General features: G+C 41.8%; 1 protein-coding gene across 3 annotated transcripts in view; it reads left to right on the top strand.

Annotated features, from left to right (window-relative positions):
- The window catches only part of SOS1 (SOS Ras/Rac guanine nucleotide exchange factor 1), a 93,242-nt gene extending 68,049 nt beyond the window's left edge, over window positions 1-25,193 (top strand). For 2 of the 3 annotated variants that reach the window (XM_073339808.1, XM_073339811.1), the window contains 13 exons: window positions 2,784-2,865; window positions 3,472-3,594; window positions 4,903-5,006; window positions 9,348-9,570; window positions 11,795-11,914; window positions 12,749-12,911; window positions 14,894-15,011; window positions 16,046-16,093; window positions 17,574-17,746; window positions 18,796-18,912; window positions 19,125-19,389; window positions 21,593-21,711; window positions 23,228-25,193. In XM_073339808.1, the coding sequence (XP_073195909.1) occupies window positions 2,784-2,865; window positions 3,472-3,594; window positions 4,903-5,006; window positions 9,348-9,570; window positions 11,795-11,914; window positions 12,749-12,911; window positions 14,894-15,011; window positions 16,046-16,093; window positions 17,574-17,746; window positions 18,796-18,912; window positions 19,125-19,389; window positions 21,593-21,711; window positions 23,228-23,722 (2,150 nt within the window). In that variant the 3' untranslated portion in view covers window positions 23,723-25,193. The remainder of the gene's footprint in view (window positions 1-2,783; window positions 2,866-3,471; window positions 3,595-4,902; window positions 5,007-9,347; window positions 9,571-11,794; window positions 11,915-12,748; window positions 12,912-14,893; window positions 15,012-16,045; window positions 16,094-17,573; window positions 17,747-18,795; window positions 18,913-19,124; window positions 19,390-21,592; window positions 21,712-23,227) is intronic. The other variant, XM_073339809.1, reaches the window with a different exon arrangement.
- Window positions 25,194-25,917: the final 724 nt, after the last annotated feature.

Genomic DNA, 25,917 nt, shown 5'->3' on the forward strand with positions numbered 1-25,917 from the left:
AAAATTATGTGGAGGCGTTCTACTCTTTGGTTTAAACCAAACATGTTTAGGGTTTAGTGTTTTAATTCTATGTAATGAAAATCATTCTGTGGAAACATTACCACTAATAGGCGAATAGTTAAATAGTTTTGTTCATGGTTTGAGTTAGGAGCCAAAAGTCAGGCATCTAAATAGGGGGCCTGATTTTCACATGTGCTGACTGCCTACAACTGCCATTGTTTGGCATCTAAAAATTCAAGTGCTCATAGTTACAGGGGCGGCAGGTTTGCAGAAATTTTGGTGGTGCCCAGAGCCTGCCTCCCCCAAACTCTGCCCCCCCCCACCTGCCTAAGGCTCTGGGAGGGAGTTTAGGTGGGGGGAGGAGGTCTGGGGTGCTGGGGCAGGGGATTGGGGTGCAGGACGGATGAGAGTTTGGGTGAGGGAGGGGGTCTGGGGTACAGGATCTGGGATGGACTCTGGGTGCTTGGTGCAGGCTCCGGGCTGTGGCAGGGGGTGAGGGGTGCAGGCTCTGGGAGGGAATTTGGGGACAGAAGAGGGTGTGTGGGGGTGCAGGTTCTGGGACGGAGTTTGGGTGCTGGGTGTAGGCTCTGGTCTGGGGCAAGGGGTGTGGAGGTGTAGGAGGGGGGTGAGGGATGCAGGCTCTGGGAGGGAGTGTGGAGAGCTGGGGTGCATGTTCTCGGAGGGAGGTTAGGGCTGGAGGGGGTGTGTGGGAAAGGGGTGGGGGTGCAGGCTCTGGGAGGGAGTGGAGGGGTGCAGCACTTACCTGTGGCTTCTAGGCAGGGCGGGCCAGGGGTCTCTGCGCGCTGCTACCCCCAGGCGCTGCCCCCGCAGCTTCCCATTGGACGCAGAGGCACTTGGGGCAGGACACAGACCCACGCCGCCCCAGGGGCTGCAGGGAGGGGCTGGCAGCCACATGGAGCAAGCAGGCAGGAAGCTCAGCTCCCCTACACTGCTGGTGGTGAGTGTGGGGCCCTGGGCCGTTTTTAAATGGCTTGGGGGACGCCTGGGGGGGCGCCTGCGGGAAGGCAGGGCCGAGGGAGAGACCTGGCCTTATATAGTGCTGGAGCCAGGCCCGTGGTGCCTGGACAGCAGGAATATTTCTGGTGCCCAGGCACCACGGGCCCACAGAACTCCCCACCCATGCATAGTTATGGATGTAAACACCTACCTTTTGGCACTCAAGTTTGAAAGCTTGGCACTCAAGCACTTTCCGTCCCACACTGAGTAAAGGGAAATCACCTATTTTCATAATTTGCATGACTGTCTTATTAAGGAGACAAGGTGGGTGAATTAATATCTTTTATTAGATCAACTTCCGTGGGTGAAAGAGACAAGCTTTTGAGCTTGCATACAGCTCTTCCTCAGGCCTGGGAAAAGTATTTAGAGTATCACAGCTAAATACAAGGTGGAACAGATAAGGAGCTAACACATGTTAGGAGAGACCATTTGGGGTGAAGTGGGCAGGGAACACCTCTATCATTCTACGACAAAGCAGGGTTAGCAGCGTGGGGGTGTTCTAAAGAGAGCTTGATGGAGGGGTGGTTGTGGTGGAAATCTGAGGGAGTGGAATGAACACAGGGGAAAAAAAAAACACCATATCACCTGTGGGCAAGCACTTTTTACAAAAACATCACTCCATATTTGACCTCTGAGTCCTCATCCTCAAAGGAAACATGCAGAACACCTTCAAAAGACGATCCTGGGAACTTAAATCCATTTCTGTTAAATTTCTGCTAAAGACCAAAAATCATGGACTTAAGACCGTATCTATGGCTTTGTCTACAACTTTTGTTGGTCAGGGGTCTGAGAAAAACACCCCCCTGACCAACATAAGTTTCACCAACAAAAGCGCCGGTATGGATAGCGCTTTGTTGGCAGGAAAAGCTCTCCCACTGGCATAGCTACCACCGCTCATTAGGGGCAGTTTAATTATGCTGGTGGGAGAGCTCTCACTGCTAAAAGGTTGTGCCATTTTTCTAGTCTGTAGTTTTCTGGCTTCAACTTCCAGCCATTGGATCTTGTTATATCTTTGTCTGCTAGACTGAAGAGCCCTCTTATCAAATATCTGTTCCCACTGTAGATACTTTCAGCCTGTGATCAGTAACCCCAACCTTCTCTTTGGTAAACTAAATATAAATTGAACTCCTTGAGTATATCAGTATATGACATGTTTTCCAATCCTTTCATCATCCGTGTGGCTCTTCTCTGAACCCTCTCTAATTTTTCAACACTTTTCTTGAAGTGTGGACAGCAGAAATGGACACACTGGTCCAGCAGTGGTCACACTAGTGATGGAATTAGGAAGAAACATCTCCCTATGAAAAAGTTATTCCATAATAGCCCATTATAGGGTTTCTTACACATTCTTTTGAAACATCTGGCACTAGTCACTGTCAGAGATTGGGTGCTAGACTAGATGACTTACTCATAAAATGGCATATATTTGTGTATTTGTAAAAATTCACTATTCGCAACATTGTAAGAATTTTTTCAAGTTCTTTTAATAATTGAGAGGAAAAGCAAGTGTTTTTCGTGAATAATTTTAAAATGTAGTTGAAATTGATTTTATTCATTCTGCCTTGTATTGCCATGCCAAAAGTTCTAAAATGTCAGTAAAATAACAAGGAAATGTTGAGTGTACTGTATAACAGGTATCCATTAATAGTCCGAGTGTTCTCAAGTACACTTAGGTTTAAAGAAAACCATTGACTTTGAATCCTTGTGAAGTATTATAATTAGCGAATTTGTTGAAATTAAAGCAATGGGTTTTTTGTGTGTCCTAGACCCAAATTTTGTTCGGACATTTCTCACAACATATAGATCCTTCTGCAAACCTCAAGAATTATTGAGTCTTCTGATAGAAAGGTATGTGACTTTTTTGTATCTTCACTGCAGTGCTTGCTGCACTAGTCCATATGAGGAGGGATTTTTTTTTTTTTTAATGTGGAGTAGGATTAAAAATGTTTTTGTTTTTAAAATGTAACATTTTAAAAAGATGGCTTCAATTTTTGTCACTGGTTTCTCTTAGAAGTTCAAATCCAAGGATTATAAAGTCCAAAAGATTGATCCTCAACTGGTATAAATTGATATAGTTCCATTGAAGTCGGTGGAGTTACTCTGAGTTACACCAGATGAGGATCTTGCCCCAAAGGTTTTGTCATTTTGCAGTCTGTATTGGCACATACTGTGTTGCTATCCTCTATTTTATGTAGTGGCATAAGATAGATATTTTTTCCAATTTAGTAAGTGGTTGCTCTATGCTTACTAACTGGTAAGGACTTGGTTTAATGAAAACCCTCTAAACTTTTTGTCTAGCAGGGGAGAAAGCAGAGGTATCTTCAGTTGAATCAAACTCTTAATAGTTTTGTTAGTGCATGTTCTGAGAAAGGTTAACCCAAAAAATTACTGGTTCCTATTTACATCATTTAAATTAATGTAAAGGTTTAGACTTTTTTGTTTGTCCCATGCTAGGTTTGAAATTCCAGAGCCTGAGCCAACAGAAGCTGATCGTATAGCTATGGAGAATGGAGACCAGCCTCTTAGTGCAGAGTTAAAACGATTTAGGAAAGAATATATACAACCTGTACAACTGCGGTGAGTATTAGAGAAATGCAGATAAAACTTCTCCTTCGTAGAGTGCCTCTGCAGATTCCCACAAGGAGTCTCTTGTCATTCGTCATGAGCCACGGAGCCACTGACACAGTGGTAAAGTGTTTAGTTTGTATCCAACAATCAGGAACCTGATTCCCACCTAGTAACACATCCTCAGTTTCATTGATTCAGCTTATAAAACAGTTATAGAACCACAAAGCTCCTTTCTTTACAGTAGATAGCTCATTGGATAATAGCAACAAAAAAAAAAAAGTTATTTTCTTATAAATGGAGTTTTCTGAATGTATTGCCCCTGCAGATGCACGTTGATCCCTCCCACCTGCTGTATACTTTGGAATCCTTCTGAAGACTCTGAGATAGAGGAGAAGTGAGGACAGGTTAAGGGGTCAGCTTTTATAAAGTCTTAGGTTCTAGAATGCTACGATGCAAATTAGGCACTAATGCTCCCTAACGGGTTTTCTGAAATCTGTGCTTCTGTGGCTTGAGGCATGGAGCAGCAAGGCTACTGTAGACTCAGTTATACTGGCAAACCTGCACTTTTGCCTGTGTAGCTTGTTTCACTCAGGGAGCTATAATAAGCTATGCTGGCAAAATCTCAGGCATGGTCTACACTACAGCTGCCGGTCGATCTAAGCGACGCAATGTGAGTTATGTTAGTAGCGTAACTCAAGTCGATGTCGCTTATATCTACTTACCACAGGGTCCACACTACGCTATGTCGACGGGAGATGCTCTCCCGCCGACATTGCTTCCGCTTCTCGTTGAGGTGGAGTACAGAAATCGATGGGAGAGCGCTCTCCCATCAATTGAGTGTGTCGTCACTAGACCCGCTAAATCGATGCCACTGCATCAATTGCAGCAACACCGATTGAGCTCCATAGTGAAGACAAGCCCTCAGTTTTGCCAGTATAGGCTGCATCCACTCTAGAGGTGCTTTGCCAGGATAGTATATTGCTACATTTATACCAGCAAAGCACTCCTAATGTAGATGTGACCTAAGTAAGTAACATTGTTTTCTAATTGACAGCATTATTCAGAGCTTTCAGGTGAAACTAATATATAAATGTTTTCAAGGCAAGAACTAGCTGTGTGCATTCTTTTGTGAATATTGAATGTGAAATGAAAACTCTATATTAGCTGTAATTGTTCCCTTGGTTTACCCTCCTGTATGGTCTAATTCTTACAGTAGCACCTGGAGATCCCATCTAAGCCATAGTGCGAGGCATTGTCAGACATAGACTAACACAATCTCTTCCCACAGAGTTTATAATCTCTCCTTTAACGTTGTAGAGTGTTAAATGTATGCCGACACTGGGTAGAACACCACTTCTATGACTTTGAGAGAGATGTAGATCTTTTGCACCGATTGGAAGAATTCATTGGGACAGTAAGAGGTATTTATGATTACAATAGATATCAGCGTTTTAAAATATGTCCAGTGTTAGACATCTTTGTTATGTGGTGATGCTCCCTTACGGTCAGTGGATGAAGGAAAATTAAATGTTGGGCGCTTATGATGACTTATGTTACTCAGTGCATACCCTGAATTAACCTTTATTTAAAAATCAACTGCTGTTTTCATTCCCAGAAATACGGTGCCTATTCAGAAAAATATGATCCATGTTACTTAACTCTGATGGCCAAAATATAATTCTAGTTGTATTGAAAATGAACTGCTATAATTGAAAAATGCCAGCAACTGAGTAGGTAGTTTTGAAAGCAGGTCAAAATAGTCTTTGGTCACCTGCTTATTGGGGGAAATCCCTTTAGCTATAGTTAGGAGTAACTTTCATAAAAGCTCAATGGAGGAAACAGTGTACTCTAGAGCAGGGAGTCTCAGGCTGTTTCACAATGTGAACCACATCTTGAGAGGTTATCGCATAGGCTGCCTCCCCCCAGTTCATAAATTGTGTAGCAAACCTTCCCCATTCATTTTCAATAACGAAACATCCCTGTGGCAGCTACAGCAGTTGCATAAAGGAAAAGATTGTTAGAAAAGTGTTTTAATGTATATTTAGCAGCTTGAAACAGGAAGAGAACAAGCATGTGACTAATCAGTTCACTGTGGATTGTCAGCAAATTCTGTAGACTGGCCAGTTTGGAAATCTTTGGTCTTGTGGACAGAGCATAAGACTGGAATGCAGGAGTTTGAGTGATTGCATGTGTCCATTCCACTTGAGGTGTGTGCACACCCAGTGCACTAGATTTTTCCCTTAGTGATACCTGTTGGCACAGGACATATGCCCTTTTCTACCCTACACTGCTGTGCAATGTTATGAAGGGCAGAGCTGCCCCCAACCTCCCCTCTGTTCCTTCTTACCACTCATGACGGTAGACAGAGCATGGTAGCTTGCTCTTGCAAGTGGTTTTTTTCCCTTGCTGGGAATTTGTTTTTCTAGTATCTGTAGCTGGTATTCATCTAGTAGTTTTATAGTTAGTTTAGATATGTTTAATTTATTTAGTATTGTTCTTGGTGTATATTTTGGTTTCCACTTGTCTGGGGGCTGACGCCCAGTACCAAGGCATCACTCGGTCTCCAGGCTTCAAGCCTTGCACCAAATGCTATGAATTGATGCCAATAAGTGACCTGCTTTACAGGCATCTGAAGTGCCTCGGGGAGACTAATGTCCGGGACAGATGCCAAATCTGCAGGGACTTTAATCCACAAACTAAAAGTGAAAGAAAGGTGAGACTATGTAACTGTCTCATGGAGATGGCACTGTGTCCACCTTCAGAGCTTTCCTGCTCAGATTGGGCACCAAGCGCCTTTACTTCTGTTAGGCGTGCTTCTCTGGACATTGTAGAGTCTCAGCACCCATCTTCTTTCCTGGTGCTAAGGAAGAAACAATGGTAGGGTGAGTTGAAGGATCCACCCTCTAAGAGATTGAGGTCCCCACCACTGTCAACCAACAAGCAGGCTGGGAAATAGGAAAGAAAGCCCTTGATGAGGAGACACTCTCTGTTGCAAATAGCACGTTAGGCAGGGTCGTTTACTCCGGAACAGATGCTGTTGAGACTGACCACTACTGGAGCACCATCACAGCCAGGGGTGCCGACCTCTTCAGTGCAGCAGCGTCAAGGGAACCTCTCAATGCCGGAGGCATAAGATGCGGCACGCAATCTCCTGCCTCTGTCAGTTCCAGCTTCACCAGCGGTTTAGGAGACTTCTTGTCTGGCACCAGTGAACATTCATTCTGACCCACCTGCAGGTAGAGCTCAGCTGTTGGGCACCTTCAGACCATCCTGCACCTGCTTGCAGGTGCTGTCAAGGGCCAAGCCTAGCATGCTTTCTTTGGTAGCATCTTCTGAGTGTCACCATTGCTTCTTGGCACTGAGAGATACTGCTCCTCCCTGATAAGGCGACTCGGGTTTATCACCTGAATAGTCGCTCTTTCATCCTTGATATGCAGCTGACATTCTGCATTGGTCGGTGGGCATGGAGCTGTGGTGGGGAAGAAGCTGAGGTCCTGTGCCCTACCATTGGCCATATTGAAACCCGGGGGGATTCCCTCCCACCACTAGATCCTCTCTGCACCCGCCTCCCTCCAGATCCTCAAGCAGTGGTTGTAATAGTTCACTGGAGGAGGCATGAAAGGTCAGGTCCGGAACCATGTTTGGTACCGAACAAGAACAAACTGGCCCAGTGGAATTGTGAAGGGAGGCTCCACCTCTGTTGAAGAGGGTTGCTTCCTCCCTGGAATTACAGGTAGAAGTAGTTCAGATAAGCATGCACAGATTGGACATTTTGGGGTCAGCAGGGGCCTCCTGAGAGGCTCTCTCCATAAATGAGGATATTGTAGAACCCACAAAGGTGTTGTGGCAAACACCTTCATTGCCATCTACAGCCAGTAGGACTGAGAGGAGGTCTTAAACGCTCTGAACTGATGAGTGTACACTGCCAATGTACATATGAGAGTTCCTTTTGTTCCTCTACAATCAGCATTGACTCCGGTTACAGAGACTTCTTCCCTAGGTTGGGAAACCCACCTGGGGATTCTCTGGTCTGGCCAGAAGATAGGTAGCTTTCCACATAAATGTGAGGTTGTTGAGAGCTCTCCACTTGGCTTGTCACGCTTTCCTTCCCCACAGAAAAGAAGAAATTTCCTAGTTCTTATGGACAATACAGCAGCAATGATCTCTGTGAACAGACTAGGAGGGGCCAGATCGAATCTCCTGTGCTAAGAGGCAGTACAGCTTTGGTAGTTTTGTAACACCAATACACTTCACCCCAAACACCTTCTGGGTATTCAGAATACTTTATCAGATTGCTTGAGCAGGTCTTTCACCAGTCTCCATGAGTAGTATCTCCAGCCAGATACAGTAAGAGTAATTTTTCAAGCATAGAGGTTCCTTATGTAGACCTGTTTACAACTCGTCACATCTGAAAGTGTCAGCAGTTTTTTTGTTTTCTTTTGTTTTTAAGAGTGGGTCACAATCCAGCATCCCTGACAGATGCTTTTCTGTTACCCTGAAGGACAGACTCATGTATGCTTACCCTCCAGTTCTGCTCCTCCCCAGAGTATTATTAAAAATCAAGCAGGATCATGCTCGTACAATCCTCATAACACCAGTGGGGCCTTGCCAATAATGGTTCTCCACTCTGCTGAGCCTCTCAACTTGGGCTCTGCTGACATAACCTCCAGAATCAGACCTGATCTCTCAGAACTACAGTCACCTCCTTCATCCTAACCAGTGACTCTTCATTTTACAGCCGGGATATTCTGTGGAAAGTACCTCAGAAGGTCCGTCCAAGGAATGTGCAAAACATTCTTTTGAATAGCAGGAAACCACCTACTAGGTACACTTACCTGTTGAAGTGAAAGCAGTTCTTCTTGTGGTCTCAGCAGGAAAGGGTTTCTCCACTCTGGGTTCCTATACAGCATATCCTGGACTATTTGTTACAGCTGAAACATCAAGGTCTTTCCATCAGTTCCATCAGAGTTCACCTAGCAGCTATCTCCACTTTCCACCCTCCAATTGCAGATCGCGCTGTATTCTCCAAACCAGTGTCACTCAGGTTCTTAAAGGATCTGGACCATTTATTTCTCCAAGTGGAGTATCCCATCCCTCCTTGGGACTTAAATCTGGTGTTATTAAGTCTTATGGGTCTTCCCTTTGATCAGTTGGCTACCTGTTCGTTACTTCATCTTTTAACGAAAGTGAACTTTGTGGTGACAATTCTCTCCACAGAGAGTAGGAAAATTGCAAGCCTTGGTGTCTGACCCACCTTTATACAGTCTTTTACAAAGACAAAATGTACTTATGCCCACATAGACAGGTTGAGGGTGGCTCTGCCCCACAGGTACCGCTAATGGAAGGATCGTCAATGCTAGCACACTGGCCATGCACACACCTGAAGTGGAATGAACATGGTCAACACATCTCAAAGAACAACAGTTACAGAAAAGGTTAGTAACTGTTTTTTCTGGGGTTCAGTTTTCCCTTCAGTTCCCTGTGTGAAACTCCCATTAATTCAGAAGGAATTACATACGTGCTACTACCAGGATCACTGGGTTCCTGCTACTATTTCTAGCTTTGCTGCTGCTTGGTTTTGTGTGAGTGAAACCCTGCTGTGCTTGTTTGCCCTTCTTTAAATTTGGGAGAATGCTTACTTACCTCAGAGTACTGAGGTATAATGTTTGTAACGTGGAGATTTAAAAAATGACATTGGCCTCTTTGAAGAAACATAGAATTAAAAGCATTAAATAAATGTTAACAATGTCTCTTTATTCCAGGTAAAGCTATGAAGAAATGGGTCGAATCAATCACAAAGATAATCTACCGGAAAAAGCAGGCACAGGCCATTGGGCCAAGCCACAATATTACTTTTGAAAGTTCACCTCCTGCAATTGAGTGGCATATAAGCAAGCCAGGACAGCCAGAAACTTTTGACTTGCTCACTTTACACCCAATAGAAATTGCTCGACAGCTCACTTTACTCGAGTCAGATCTTTACAGGTATTTGTCCTCCATTGAAAAACTGAAAGTACTATACCACATTATTGCACAAACCCAAAATAGTCCCAAAATTACTTCTGCAGGCCTTCTGTACAGATCCCCACTATTGGCATGCCCCCTTGACATATGTTGTGTGTTAGGTCATTAATTACGCTGCAAAGGAGTTTAAAGATGCACCACAAAGTGAAAATATTTGTATGTTTATATCATGGACATCAAGGTATCTAAGCACCTATAATTAATGCATACTATTAATTTCACTATAGTAGAGGAGAATAGCTCCTGATACTTTGATATTTCCACAATGGGCAAATCTTTGAGAACCAGTTAAACCATTTCCCTTCATATCCTAGTTTGTAAAGCGTATTATGAACCACAGAGAATCCAACAGCAGTTCGTGAGAGGGGTGTCAATGAGGTTTAGACCTCATACTTCATTTAGAACAGGGGTCTCAAACACGCGGCGCGCAACGTTATTTTCTGTGGCCCGCCAGCTCCCCACGGGGGGCCCCTCCCACCCCCCAAGCATTTACCTAGAGCGGCTCTGGCCCGGTGTGCACCGGGGCAGGGCAGACTCCCTCTCTCCATGCCTGCCTGCCGTGCCCCCGCACCGCTCCAGGAAGCGGCCAGGACATGGGGGAGGGGGCCAATGGGAGCTTCGGGGGAGGTACCTGGAGGAGCGGCCAGGGCAACACACAGACCCCTGTGGCCCACCCTCCCAGGTCCCGGCTGCTTCCCGGAGCAGCGCGGGGGCAGGGCAGGCAGGCAGGGAGCCTGCCCTTCCCCCAGTGCACTCCAGACCGAACCTGCCCCCGAACCCCTCCTGCAGCCGAACCCCCTGCCCTGAGCCCCTTCCTGCACCCCAACCCCCTGCCCTGAGCCCCCTGACGCACCCTGCATACCTCCTGCACCCCCTGGAGGCAGGTAGGGAATGGAGTTGTGGTGGGGATTTCAGGGAAGGGGTGGGAAGAGGCCAGGCAGAGGCAGGGCCTCATGGAAGGGGTGGAGTGGGGGCGGGGCAGCGGGGGGTAGGAGTGGTCAGTGGTGCGGCCCTCGGGCCAGTGTACCAGTCCTCATGTGGCCCTCGTGGTCATTTGAGTTTGAGACCCCTGATTTAGATGAAAGGCAGTTACTATTAATATCAGGTTTCAGAGTAGCAGCCGTGTTAGTCTGTATCCGCAAAAAGAACAGGAGGACTTGTGGCACCTTAGAGACTAACCAAGTTATTAGAGCATAAGCTTTCATGGGCTACAGCCCACTTCGTCGGATGCATAGAATGGAACATATAATAAGACAGAGATAGATAGGTATACACACAGAAAAGTTGGAAGTTACCATACAAACTGTGAGGGGCTAATTAGTTAAGATGAGCTATTATCAGCAGGAGAAAAAAAACCTTTGTAGTGATAATCAAGATGGGGGGGAGGGATAGCTCAGTGGTTTGAGCATTGGCCTGCTAAACCCAGGGTTGTGAGTTCAGTCCTTGAGGGGGCCATTTAGGGATCTGGGGCAACTATGGGGGATTGGTCCTGCTTTGAGCAGGGGGTTGGACTAGATGACCTCCTGAAGTCCCTTCCAACCCTGATATTCTATGATTCTATGACCCATTTAGACAGTTGACATCAACTGTCTAAATGAGCCATCTTGATTATCACTACAAAAGTTTTTTTTCTCCTGCTGATAATAGCTCATCTTAACTAATTAGCCTCTCACAGTTTGTATGGTAACTTCCAACTTATCTGTGTGTGTGTGTATATATACACACGTGTGTGTGTGTGTATATATATATATATATATATATATATATATATATATATATATATATATAAAAAAATATCTTGCTATATGTTCCATTCTATGCAGCCGATGAAGTGGGCTGTAGCCCACAAAAGCTTATGCTCTAATAAATTTGTCAGTCTCTAAGGTGCCGCAAGTACTCCTGTTCTTTTTATTATTAATGTGTGTGTTTAAATATTTGTTAATTGATACCGTGATGCAAAGAGCAAACAGAAGCAAAGGAATACCAATCATTTTCTTCATTCAGTGAGTATTTTGATTTTGAGATCATGGTAGTTCACAATAAGCTAAGTATTTTTTTCAAGCAGTGGTCCTTCACTAAATTAAAATTCACTGATAATTAAGACTTTTTTTGGAATAATGGTAGTCTTTTTAAAAAGTTTTATATTATTGTGCTTTATTTTTATTTTTTTTATAATTTCTTTTAGAGCTGTGCAGCCATCAGAACTAGTTGGAAGTGTGTGGACCAAGGAAGATAAAGAAATTAATTCTCCCAACCTTCTCAAAATGATACGGCACACCACTAATCTCACTTTGTGGTTTGAAAAGTAAGGGTGTTCTTTGTTCATTTTTTAAATCTCTACTTTGGAATGTTAGTGGATATATGTAGTTCATTCAGATGCTTCCTGAGAGGTAACCTTAGGAGAAATTTTGCCTTGGCGAATCCTCTACTTGAGCAATGGCTAAATGTTTGTTTGTCTCTGAGAACAACTACTTGTAAGTAGGCTTGGCAGAATTTGATTTTAATTTTTATTATAATTTTGACAGAAAATGTGTTTTTTAAGCACTGGTTTTGATTTAAAAAACGATAAAAGTGTTCACAGTTGCACAAAATTATGGGTTTTAAGCAATTTTTTTTCAATTTTTATCTATGTAAACTTTCACAATTGTGGAAAATTATGCAAGGGTGTCAAACAATAATTTAATGATCATAGATGTTGGGTTTCAGATAGTTAAAGCTTTATAACTGTTAAAACACAAATTGTCAACATCACATGTCAAAATACACAAAGTAAATATCCTTAAATGAAACTGTAAGTTCTCAAGCAGCATTTTTCTTGCTTTGTCTGTCTATAAACTTTTATTATCATCAATGGAAATATTTTTGTGTTGGTTTGTGTGTATGTTGAAATCAATATTTATCAGCTTTTATTGATAAAAATCCAATCCTTCGAAGACTACTTCTAATATTCCCAGCTTTTTAACCTGAGAAATGGGACCTAACTTGTTCTAAATCTCCCTCCTGTTGTTGGTGGGCCTTTTTGGATCTGTTGAAACATTTCAGAAGGGTACACTTTGTGCTATAGCTGAATCTTTGTTGCTTGGCAGAGTTCTGGCTCTGTTTTATTTCTACAAAATTAGCATTCTGTTTTTGTACTCAGATGCATCGTAGAAACAGAAAACCTAGAGGAAAGAGTAATTGTAGTGAGTCGGATAATTGAGATCCTGCAAGTTTTTCAGGAGCTGAATAACTTCAATGGTGTTCTTGAAGTTGTCAGTGCTATGAACTCTTCACCTGTGTATAGACTGGATCACACATTTGAGGTAGGTTATAATGTTTTCAGTTTTCAATCTAGAAATTGTGTTATAGTTAAGTTACATTCTGTTACTATAAATGCTTCTCCTTTCAATAGCGCATTAAGGGTGGTAACGGGCTCTTGCACTTTGAAGGAGCCTTTGCTTTTGTACTTAATGTTCACGCTATCTGGACTCAGCCACTGCCAATCACAAGACAGAGCAGAGACTAAAAGGGGCTGAGGAGAATAAAGCAGAAAACTAGAGTGAAGGACTAAAGCAGAGAGATGGATGGGAGTTAAAACCTGAAAGAAACTGAGGAAGAACAAAAAGAAAAGGAGGACTTGTGGCACCTTAGAAACTAACAAATTTATTTGAGCATAAGCTTTCGTGAGCTACAGCTCACTTCATCGGATGCGTTCAGTGGACGAACAGTGTCTTGAAGGGAAGATGAAGGAAAAACATTTCAACTAAAATTTTTTTAAAAATATTCAATACAGAAATTTTACGAATAAGGGGAAACAGTTAATGAAAAATATGGAAGAATCGATGTACCAAGACTCAAAACTGAAGGAAAAGAAATGGGATGTAGGAAATATTTGTTAAAGCTCCTTGTTAGACTTTCTAAAAAATGCTGTTTTATTACAGGGTCAGAGCAAATACTACAGTTAAAGGTTGCAAAACGATCACTATTATAACTCCTTATTTTCAGATGCTTACAGCTTTCTACAACTTTTTTGCCTTTTGGGCTGAATTTCTGACCAAAGATGAATGTTTCTGGAAATGTTTACTAAAATTCCTTCAATCACTTTTGAGTTGTTGGTGAGGAAAAAACCCAATGATGGTGAATCCCCAGACGTACTGCACATGTGTGCATAGGTATATTTGTAGTGCTGTACCTAGTCCTCTGAACTCCTCCAATTATGACTTCAGTTGTTTGCATCATCTGAGGATTTAGTCCTCCATGTAGGTCATTTGATGTCGGGGATCAGCTGAGCCATTGGCAAGGACTACATACCTGTGCATAAAGCAGGAAAAGCGAATACTTCAACAATATGCAGACTGCACCACGAATATAAGTGTGCAGCGTCCCTGGCTTCCTCAAGGGAAGTAAAATCACCATGGAAGATTGAATGAGAGTGTAAAATATAGTTATAAATTTCTGTGTAATGTCAGAGGTGGTTACCTGTCATTCCAGGGGTCCCCAAAGTGAATACAATGGTAAGTAAGGCAGAAAGACATGGCAAATCACCAGACCCCACTCCCTGAAACCAGTAACTGGCAAGATTGAAAATAAAAGGTGGTTTATCAGAAAGGCATAGGCAGATTGATCAGAGTAGTGGGTGTCTGGGGAAAGAGGTGGAACGCACCAGCCGCAGGAAGCAGGAAAAAAGTCTGCATCTTCTAGCAGGTTCCCTCCATACACTTCAGCATAGGATCCATACCCAGTTAATTGGGCTGCTTGACCTACACTGACATGGGAGTGCGTAACTGAATTTTCCATAGGTATTTGCAGGATTTAAAGGTTTTAGAGGTATACTACCAATATTATGATTGACAGGAAATCAAGGCTGCCCGCATCAATAATTTACTTAGCTACTATAATTATAATTAAGATTATGGTCAGGGGCTGAGGGGTATGTATGAAAGTCAGGCTTTTGTGAAGAGCCCTAGCTGACCTGGGTTGGAGGTTCAATGTCCTGATTCTTATACCCATATAGCTCTTTTCGTCTCTAGATCTCAAAGTATTAGTATCCCATTTTTCAGAAACTGAGGCTCAAAGCGGTTAAGGCCCAGAATTTTAAGGGTATTGAGATGTTGCTGTGCTGAGCGTTGCAACACCAAACTGATTTAGGCTGTTTTATAACAACACATAAATGCCTTTAAAAATCTGAGCCTGTGACTTCCCCAGGGTCACACAACTAGGCAATGGCAGCTGTCAGTCCTGGTCTTGTGGATGGGGTACTGGACCACAGTGCCCTCCAAACTAACCTATCTGTGTATCTTTTCAGCAAATTCCAAGTCGACAGAAAAAGATTTTAGAAGAAGCTCATGAATTGAGTGAGGATCACTATAAGAAATATTTAGCAAAACTCAGGTCCATTAATCCTCCATGTGTGCCTTTCTTTGGTAAGTAGGTTTGATTCGGGATGAGCAGTATAAAATAAATGTCAGTTAATGTTTGCCAAGGACGCGACAGAAATACAAGCAGAAGTGAGAAGTATATTTTAAAGGTTTCAGAGTAACAGCCCTGTTAGTCTGTATTCGCAAACAGAAAAGGAGTACTTGTGGCACCTTAGAGACTAACCAATTTATTTGAGCATAAGCTTTCGTGAGCTACAGCTCACTTCATCGGATGCATCCAATGAAGTGAGCTGTAGCTCACGAAAGCTTATGTTCAAATAAATTGGTTAGTCTCTAAGGTGCCACAAGTACTCCTTTTATATTTTAAAGGAACACTGAGCTTTAGGTCTAATCAGTTTTTTAAAAGAAGTTAAACTTAGTTTCAGCTGTCTCTGACTGTAACACATTTTCTCTCCCCTACTGGTATGTGAAAGAGCCACACAAATGTGCAGTATGACTGAATATGCAGAGAAAAGAATTTCTGACCATCTTGGCTAATAGATATTGATGGACCTATCCTCCAGGAACTTAATTCTTTTTGAACCCAGTTATACTTTTGGCCTTCACAAGATCCCCTGGCAGTGAGTTCCACAGGTTGACTGTACATTGTGTGAAGAAGTACTTCCTTCTGTTTGTTTTATACCTGCTGCATATCAATTTCATTGTTTGACCCCTGGTTTGTGTTATGTGAGGGGGTCAATAACATTTCCTTATTCACTTTCTCCACACAATACATGATTTCACAGACCTGTATCATATTCCTCCCTTAGTTGTCTCTTTTCTCAGATGAACAGTCCCAGTCTTTTTGATCTCTCCTTACACGAAAGCTGTTCCATACCCCTGATCGCTGTTGTTGCCCTTCTCTGTACTTTTTCCAATTCTAATGTATCTTTGAGATGGAGCAACCAGAACTGGAAGCAGGGGCCTACCATGGATTTATATAGCAGCATTATCATGTTTTTTTGTCTCCTTATGTATCTCTTGCCTAAGGGTTCCTAACATTCTGTTTGCTTTTTTGATTGCCACTGCACATTGAACAGATGTGTTCATAGAACTATCCAGGATGACTCAAAGGTCTTTCTTGAGAGGTAACAGCTAATTTAGACCCCATCATTTTGTATGTGTAGTTGGGATTATATTTTCTAATGTGCATTACTTTGCATTCATCAACATTGAATTTCATCTGCCATTTTGTTGCCCAGTCACTCACTTTTGTGAGATTCCTTTGTAACTCTTCGCAGTCTGATTTGTACTTAACTATCTTGAGCAATTTTATATTGTTTGCAAACTTTGCCACCTCACGATTTACCCCTTTTTTCATATCAGTTATGAATATGTTGAACAGCACTGGTCTCACTACAGATCCTGGAGGGGACCCTGCTATTTGCTTCTCTCCCCAATGAACACTTAACTATTTATTCTTACCCTTTCTTACTCATCTTGTACCCAGCTACTGATGCATGAGAGGACCGTCTCTCTTATCCCATGGCTGCGTACTCAGCTTAAGAGATCTTTAATGATGGACTGTATGAGAGGCTTTCTGAAAGTCCAAGTCCACTGTATCAGCTGGATCATCCTTGTCCACATGTTTTTTGACCCCCTCAAAGAATTTGAATAGGTTGGTGAAGCATGTAAACGTAAATTTTCCATTTACAAAAGCCATGCATCCGAGGACTCATGATGGACCCCGCAGGTCCAGTGCCCTCATCTATAGAGTTCCATTCTCTCTTTAATCCTCTTGTTGTTCAATATCTCCATGAAGCCATTAGAGGAGATTGACACAGCATGAACTAAACTGCCAGCAATACGCAACAGTGGCTAGCTCCACATCGCTTTCACATCAGGCATAAAAAGCTTCATCTCCGTTATCCAGGGCTTGGCTCAGATCAGTAACTGGCTGGAGCTGAACTGAGAACGAATAAGGCAATGCTAGTGAAAGGAAGGAAACAGCACACTCCACTTCTGTCAGCTCATTGAATTTTGTGAGGCAATGTAATTTCAAACATAATTAGATTTCCCTGTGGTGTGTGCTTTATAAGTGGTAGGTAAATAAATAGATGGATCTTGAGAGTCTCATGCAAACAGGCAGTTTTCAAGGAAAGGGTTAAGGTATTGCCATTATTTGTAAAGCAGACAACTCTGTCATTGATTGTGATAGGGAAAATTTTGTTTTAAGACTGCACTTGAATCTACGGTGTTACAGGTGTGCCCCTGTAGCACTTCATTGTAGATACTACCTACACCAACAGGAGGGATTCTCCCGTCAGCATAAGTAATCCAGTTGCCCGAGAGGTAGTAGCTAGGTTAACGGATGAATTCGTCCATTGACCTAGTGATGGCTACATAGGGACTTAGTCATCTTAGCTATGCCGCTCAAGGGTTTGGATTTTTCACACCCCTGTGCGATGTACTTATTCCAACCTAATTTTCTAGTATAGATCAGGCCTGCGTAATTAAAATACACAAGTTTAATTCTTTAAAAGGGCTTCATATTCCAGCTATATTGTTTATTTCCTCATAGTTTTGTACTGTAGTATCTGAATGTTTTTCTTCTCTTCACTATTTTAGGAATTTATTTGACTAACATCTTGAAAACAGAAGAAGGCAACCCTGAATTTCTAAAGCGACATGGAAAAGAACTTATAAACTTCAGCAAAAGAAGGAAAGTAGCTGAAATAACAGGAGAGATCCAGCAGTACCAAAACCAGCCATACTGCTTACGAATAGAACCTGATATCCGAGTAAGTTGCATTTTTGTATGCCAAAATATTGAGAGCTTCTTTGTGGTGATTATTTCAGAAATAATTTTAACAGAGAAAATCAAAGGAATCTGTAGAGCAGGCTGTTTGCTCCTGGATCTCAAGTTACTAGTGTGACACAATGCAGGATGTCCTTAGATCATAGGTTTTTTTCACACTAGAAGACACCAGTAATAGCAAGCAGTACATGAGGCTCCTCATCTGCGGACCGTCATGAGCCACTGACTCCCAGTACCTTGGCCAGAAAATTTTTTCTTGGCAAAGGTCAGCAGAGCTGTGTCATTTTCCACGATCCATGAATGAGAACCCTGCATGTTGCTATCATGACGGAAGCAGAATTTAGGTAGTTTTCTCTTCTGCTGTATTCAAATATGACTTCTCCTTTCTACATTGAAGTTACTACAAATCCTAAAAAGAAAAATGTCTTTAATGTAAATTGGCACTTTCAACCCTGGTTGTAAGTCGTTTCTTACATACATCACTAAAATGAGGAAATACGGTGTTTTAAGTCAAGTCCTAAGGAGAGGTGAGGTGACGGGGGAGGGATAGCTCAATGGTTTGAGCATTGGCCTGCTAAACCAGGGTTGTGAGTTCAATCCTTGAGGGGGCCAGTTAGGGATCTGGGGGCAAAAATTGGGGATTGGTCCTGCTTTGAGCAGGGGGTTGGACTAGATGACCTCCTGAGGTCCCTTCCAACCCTGATAGTCTATAAAGAGGCATGGGTTTTACTCATGTCCTCCCAAGTCAGTGGATTTCTGTGTGTTGGCAGTTTGCAAGATCTTGTCCCTAGTTTGTCAGAGTAATGAAAATTGTGAAATGAGTAATGTCACTTACATTTGATATTTTGAATGATTTTTTTTTAAAAGTTCATGTAATTCACCTAATGCAATTTTATGTAATTCACCTTTGCTGAATAGTACTTACATAGCACTTTTGAAACCATTGGGACTACTTGTATAATAAAGTATGTAGAATTTGCCCCATGATAGTAACTTATACGATGTAATCTTCCTAAACTTCCTGTGTTTCAGAGGTTTTTTGAAAATTTGAATCCAATGGGAAATAGCATGGAGAAGGAATTCACAGATTATCTGTTCAACAAGTCATTAGAAATAGAGCCACGAAATTCCAAGCCTCCTCCAAGATTTGTTAGTATTCAGATTTAATTTTTTTCTTAATAACTTCAAAAATGTTTCCCATAATGCAGCAGAAATTGTTTTAGAATTTATATGAATAATGATGAAGCTGCATTGAACTGATTTTGTGATGGAGATGAAGGTAATTTGATTTTTAAAATGTATACTTTCAATTCACTGCAAGGTTTTTAACTGCACAATATTGATATTTGGTATCACCGCAGCCCAAAAAATACAACTATTCCCTCAAATCTCCGGGTGTTCGTCCGTCGAACCCAAGGCCTGGTACCATGAGACACCCTACACCGCTGCAACAGGAGCCAAGAAAAATTAGTTACAGTCGCATCCCTGAGAGTGAGTCAGAAAGTACAACATCTGCCCCAAATTCTCCACGAACACCATTAACACCACCCCCTGCCTCTGCTACTTCCAGTACTACAGATGTCTGCAGCGTCTTTGATTCAGATCCTTCAAGTCCTTTTCATTCAAGTAGGTGCTAAAGCTAGGAATGCATTTAAATAATTAGGACTGTCACAAATGTTTGTCCTATTTTATGATCTAAACTGATAGATCATTTTGGTCCTTCAAATTTGCTATATCTGCAGATGTTTTTGCCTCCTTGCATAATGGCAGACAGTCTCAATGCATTTTTACTTAGATTACTATTATCTTTTAAAAAAAGAAAAGGAGTACTTGTGGCACCTTAGAGACTAACAAATTTATTTGAGCATAAGCTTTCGTGAGCTACAGCTCATTTCATCGGATGCATGCAGGTATTTTCCACTGCATGCATCCGATGAAGTGAGCTGTAGCTCACGAAAGCTTATGGTCAAATGAATTGGTTAGTCTCTAAGGTGCCACAAGTGCTCCTTTTCTTTTTGCGAATACAGACTAACATGGCGGCTACTCTGAAACCTGTTGTTATCTTTAAGTTTATTTTTAAGTGAGAGATTGGATAGATTAGGAATCTTGCTCATAAGTCATTCCGTGTTCTCTTCCATATTCTGCAAGAGCAGAATGTGGAAAGGGACGCATCTAGGGCACCACGTATTTCATGATTCTGCAGCAATGGAATTTGCTGCCAAACCACTCCTTGATGCAGAATTGTGCTCCAGAATCTAAACTTCCACTTTAAAAAATTACGGCCCAGATGGAAAGTTTGTGGTGAATTCAGCATCAGGGTTTTGCAATTGGGATGCAGGCTGACTGGTAATCTGTTATTGGACAATGAGGATAAAAATTAATTTACCTCTGCTGCCTAATTCATAGGGAGGCAGTGTAGTGTAGTGGATAGAGCACTGGACTGGGACATGGGAGACCTGACTTCTGGTCCCAGCTTGGCCACTGATTTGCTGGGGTGACCTTGGACAAGTCACTTCTCCTCCCTGTGCCTCAGTTTCCCTCTATGCAAAATGGGTATAATGATACTGACCTTCATGGTAAAGCACTTTGAGATCTGCTGATGAAAAGCACTAGATCAGTGGTTCTCAACCAGAAGTATGCATACCGCTGAGGGTACACAGGAGTCTTCCAGGGGATACATCAACTCATCTAGATATTTGCCTAGTTTTACAGCAGGCTACGTAAAAAGCACTAGCGAAGTCAGTACAAACTAAAATTTCATACAGACAGAATGAAAAAGTAAACAGTTTTTCAGTAATAGTTTGCTGTGATGTATTTGTATTTTTATGTGATTTTGTAAGCAAGTAGTTTTTAAGTGGAGGTGAAACTTGGTACGCAAGACAAATCAGACTCCTGAAACAGGTACAGTAGTCCAGAAAGGTTGAGAACCACTGCACTCGATAAGAGCTTAGAAGTATTATGATGCCAGACCTGCCTAAATGTTCTCAAGAAAAATGTAGAGTTAAAAAACATAAAGTTTGCATGAAATTGAATAATATTTTCACACAATTCCATGCTCCACCAAATCCATCAGTTCCCTCTCGCCCTGCTCATTCCAGGCAAAGAGGGCTAGTCATTCTGTAGTGCACATATTATTATTTATTATTATTATTACCTAGTTTTAGAGCAGTTTTCATCAGTATACCTCAGAATACTTTACAAAGGGGAGAAATATCACCAGCCCCATTTTCAAATTAATATAACAGGAGCACAGGGAGGTGAAGTGACTTGTCCACAGCAAAAGCCATTCAGCTGGCCAATTTCAGAGCTGAGAATAGAACCCAGATCTCCTGAGTTCCATTCCAGTGCCCTGTCTGCTGGGCTGTCCTGTCCACTGAGTCACACTGCCTCCCATAAAATAAGATGTTTCTGCATCACTGAGATGCCCTATAGGTTGCAGGGTCACATCTACCCTTACAATGCTGGAGTTACGCCAGCACCACCAGCCATCACCTATATTTTTTGGTAGTGAGAGTTTAGAGGAAGGAGAAGTTGACAGAGAGCCAGAGAGAGGACCATAACATAGCATAGTTCTGGAGCCAGAACTAGAAGACTATATATTTCTTAGGTAGTTTCCTTGTGTAAAACTAAAGTATCTCCATACTTTACAGCTGTTCTTTTATGAGCAAGCCAAAGACATGATGATGATGTGCTGAATTATCTCCCTTGCATTCGTATTTCAGTAAAAGCAAATTGTTGCTAATTAAGTAGTCATTAAAAGCAATCAGAACAAATAAAGGGTAGATAAAGTACATCATGTTGAAGGTTTTTGTTTTTAAATATCCATCAGGATCTGCATCTGTGTCGTCCATAAGCTTTACCAAAATCTCTGATGAAACTTCTGGTCCTCCTCCTGTTCCTCCACGGAGACGACCAGAGTCTGCGCCAGCAGAATCATCGCCTTCAAAGGTGAGAAATGTGTGGGCATTCAGGATGAAATTCAGTATGGACGAATGCAAAGTACTCCACTTAGGAAGGAATAATCAGTTGGACAAATACAAAATGGGAAATAACTGCCTAGGAAGGAGTACTGCAGAAAAGGATCTGGGTGTTATAGTGGATCACAAACTAAATATGGGTCAACTGTGTAACACTGTTGCAAAAAATCCTAACCTCATTGTGGGATGTGTTCGCAGGAGTATTGTAAGCAAAACATAAGAAGTAATTCTTCCTCTTTATTCGGCACTGACAAGGCCTCAGCTGGAGTATTGTGTCCAGTTCTGGGCACCACACTTCAGGAAAGAGGTGGACAAAATGGAGAAAGTCCAGAGAAGATCAACAAAAATGATCAAAGGTCTAGAAAACCTGACCTATGAAGAAAGACTGAAAAAATTGGGCTTGTTTTGTCTGGAGAGGAGAAAGGGGAGGGAAATGATAAGTCTTCAAGTACATAAAAGATTGTGACAACGAGGAGGGTGATAAATGGTTCTCCTTAATCTCTGGGGATAGGACAAGCAGCAAGGGGCTTAAATTGCAGCAAAGGAGGTTTAAGGTTGGACATTAGGAAAAACTTCCTAACTGCCAGGGAACAGATTCCCTAGGAGGTTACCTAACCCGTTCTTTCCCTCTTTTGATTTGCATTCCTTCCCTCTTGTTGTCAGTATTAATTGTGTTGAGTATCTGGTCATCATTAACCCTTTTAGTGACGCCTGAAGTAAAATAAGCATAAAACGCTTCAACTTTCTTGATACCATCGGTTATTAGTTCTCCTCTCCCGCTAAATAGAGGACTTATGCTTTCCTTTCTTTTGCTCCTGATGTATTTAAAGAACCTCTTCTCATTGCCTTTTATGTCCCTTGCAAGATGTAACTTATTTTGTGCCTTAGCCTTTCTGATTTTGTCATACAGTATTCTATAATGCCCTTAGCTGGCAATGGTGTACGGTATGCTATAGTTCCGTTGGCTGTCAGTGGAACTCATGCTTCTGAGTCACGTAGGTAATTTTGAAGATGCCACCCTTTATTCTTTCTTCAGGACAGAACATCATTCATTCCCTTTCCTTTTAAACAGTATCTGCCCCTCTCTTCCCTCTCATTCTCCAGAGGGTAAATCCCTTTGGATTTTACTCATTCCTGGGTCTCTTGCTACAAGAGGTGCCCCAGCTGAGCTGGTATCAGCTTAGAAACTCTGCAGCACAAGACCACTATGCCTCCTGCGGCCTCCAGTACTTCCTCCCCTGTCCCCCACTGCCCTGTATCGTCATTCTCTCTCAGCCTGGGTCCTCTCTCCCCTGCCCCTCCGATTGTTTAACACTTGTTGGCTGTGTCTTGTCTTTAATTGGACATTAAGTGTGTTCAGGCAGGGATTGAGTCTTTGAACATATTCATATAACATGTAGCACAACCAGGGCCCTGATCCTGATTGAGGCATTGGGGCTATCATAATACAGATGATAACCCTTGAATTAAATGTTTGTATACTTCAGATTACTTCTGCGCATCTGGACAGTCCACCAGCAATTCCTCCTCGACAACCAACATCAAAAGTCTATTCGCCAAGATACTCCGTGCCAGACCGGACCTCCATATCTGATCCTCCTGAAAGCCCTCCTGTATTACCACCACGAGAACCTGTGCGAACTCCTGATGTTTTCTCTAGTTCACCACTACACCTCCAGCCACCGCCCTTAGGTAGAAAAAATGAACTTGGCAATACCTTTTTCCCAAACAGTCCCTCCCCATTTACTCCCCCACCCCCTCAAACACCTTCTCCACATGTAGCACGGAGGCACCTGCCCTCCCCTCCTTTGATACCGCAGGACGTGGACCTCCATTCTGTTGAGGGGCCACCTGTCCCTCCACGACAAAGCACTTCTCAACATATCCCAAAGCTTCCTCCAAAAACTTACAAACGGGAGCACACCCATCCATCGATGCACCGAGACGGACCACCCTTGTTGGAGAACGCCCACTCCTCCTGAATTGTACTTTGTGCTGGGAGTTGCATTTTCTTGGCACTACGTCTGTTGCTGGCAATGGATGCACTGAACCTGCTGGCGCCAAGGAGTTTGGATGCATACTCCACGCATTAAAAACTATGCTAGGTTGGGAATGCAGTGTACAGAAACTGAATTGCAGAAGCAGACGTGATCAACTGATAAACTCGCTGTTCCTATTGTAGTATGCAGGATGCTGTTCTAAAGAAATTGGACAACTGATTGATTGTACCAGAAAACTGACTCAAGGGACTTTTCTGGCCAATAAGCAGAGACCGTGTTTTGTGTAATGATCTCTAATGTCCAGTACGGGAATGGAAAATATAGTCTTGTATCCATCAGTTCTATACAGTAACACAGTTATTAGAATGAAAACATTATGCACTTTTTTAAAAATCTCAAAACAGGGAACTTTATATCCTTCTTAATTTCCTTTTTACTTTACTCCCTGCTTTAAAATACTCTCCTAAAATCATGAAAAGGACTGTGAGGAAGATCTGTGGTACCTAACCATGTTAGAACTAAGGCATAGCACTGTATTGCGGTCCTGTTTACAAATTGTTACAGTGAATAGTATGGGTACCTAGGCTTCACCAAAGAGGTACTTTATTATTATTTTATTAAATATTATGGTGCCAGTTGAAAAAGAAACTATTGCCAGGAAGCATAATGGGTAATTAATGCTTTCTTTAAACAGAGCAGATTAAAGTCTTATGTCATTAAAATGACAACAAAATTTAAAAAAACAGCACTATTGTCTGAAATATTCTACTACGTTTAGAAAGACTGTTAATCTATGCTAGGTTATATCACATTCTTGTTAAGGTTTACTGATAATCCATTTCATGGCTTGTAACTATTCTTCTTTAATCATGCCATGAAAACAGTCACTTGTGAAAAGGGGCACTCACTGGCCATCTTCCATAGTTATTGTCATGTTTTACTAACCATAGATTAATCAGCATACGTAGAATTGCCTTGCGTTTGCATAAATCATGTGTATATAGTGAATGTTGCATAAATATGCTTGCATATTGTTTTTAATTTAATTGAAATAAAGATACACATTTGTTTGGCTGACATACGTTAAATTATTACATGGACAAATGTACAATTCAGTTTTTCAGTTAAAAACACTGATAAGGGGATAAAAGCACATATTGTGGTACACATTTTTTCATAATTCAGTATATGTATTTTAGTAATAAAGAACAGTCTAAAGAGAAATCAGGTTTTGGCATGTGAAACAAAGTGTAGTTAGAATGACAAAGCTGGGTTATTCTCAAAGTGAATTACTGTACATGTTTTTAAATTTCCAAGACATGTATGTAGTTTGTTATAGAATTTCAAACTGTCTTAAAAACTATTAATCTTTACAGTAGCTCTTTACTATGTCAGAAATGTACATGACAGAACATTTATCTGCATAAATATCATGACATGGATTATCCATAAACCTGTGTACTACTCTTCTGATTCTAACCAATACTGTGACAGTAATGCATGCCAGTTATTGAAGAAAAGAAGCTTTATTAATCTCCTCTACCATAATGTTTGTGAAGTGTGCAGTATCTCATCTTTATTAAGACTCATGGGTCGTAGTAAAATTATATCATGTTTCCTGTTGGATAAAATCAAAATACATTTCAGCAACCCAGAACACCATATCCTTAGAGACAGTTTTCGTAGAGTGAATCATGATGGAAATCTATTATTTTAGTAACTTTCTACAATGCCATTAGAGTAGTGGAATATGCACCATGATACTACAGTTTGGTCTTTACATTTCAGAAAGTGTTTTGATTTCATCAGCATTAAGCAGCATATTTTGTCATAGCCAAACGTTGAGAATTTGTCAGTTGTATCTTTGTGTATATCTTTAACATTTCTATTTTGAAACATGTTTTCCTGCCCCCTCCCCCACCAAAAAATGTACCTTTTTCCTTTATAACTAAGATTTATAAACTTGGCTTCAGAGGAGGACATTCTTACATATGTACTTTATATAATCCTATCCTACAAGAAATGTAAGTGAAGTTCCCAGTTCTTCAAATCTAACTAAGAGTAATGAATACCCTTGATGCAATGTCTTAGAAGTTGCTGACTTTCCAGGAGAAAGCCAGGGAGCTCTCCAATGTTAGTCAGATGTTCAGAACCCACATCGCTTGTCCTCTGCACCC

This window comes from Lepidochelys kempii, chromosome 3 (assembly GCF_965140265.1).
Source record: "Lepidochelys kempii isolate rLepKem1 chromosome 3, rLepKem1.hap2, whole genome shotgun sequence".
In the NCBI taxonomy this organism is placed as follows: domain Eukaryota; kingdom Metazoa; phylum Chordata; order Testudines; family Cheloniidae; genus Lepidochelys; species Lepidochelys kempii.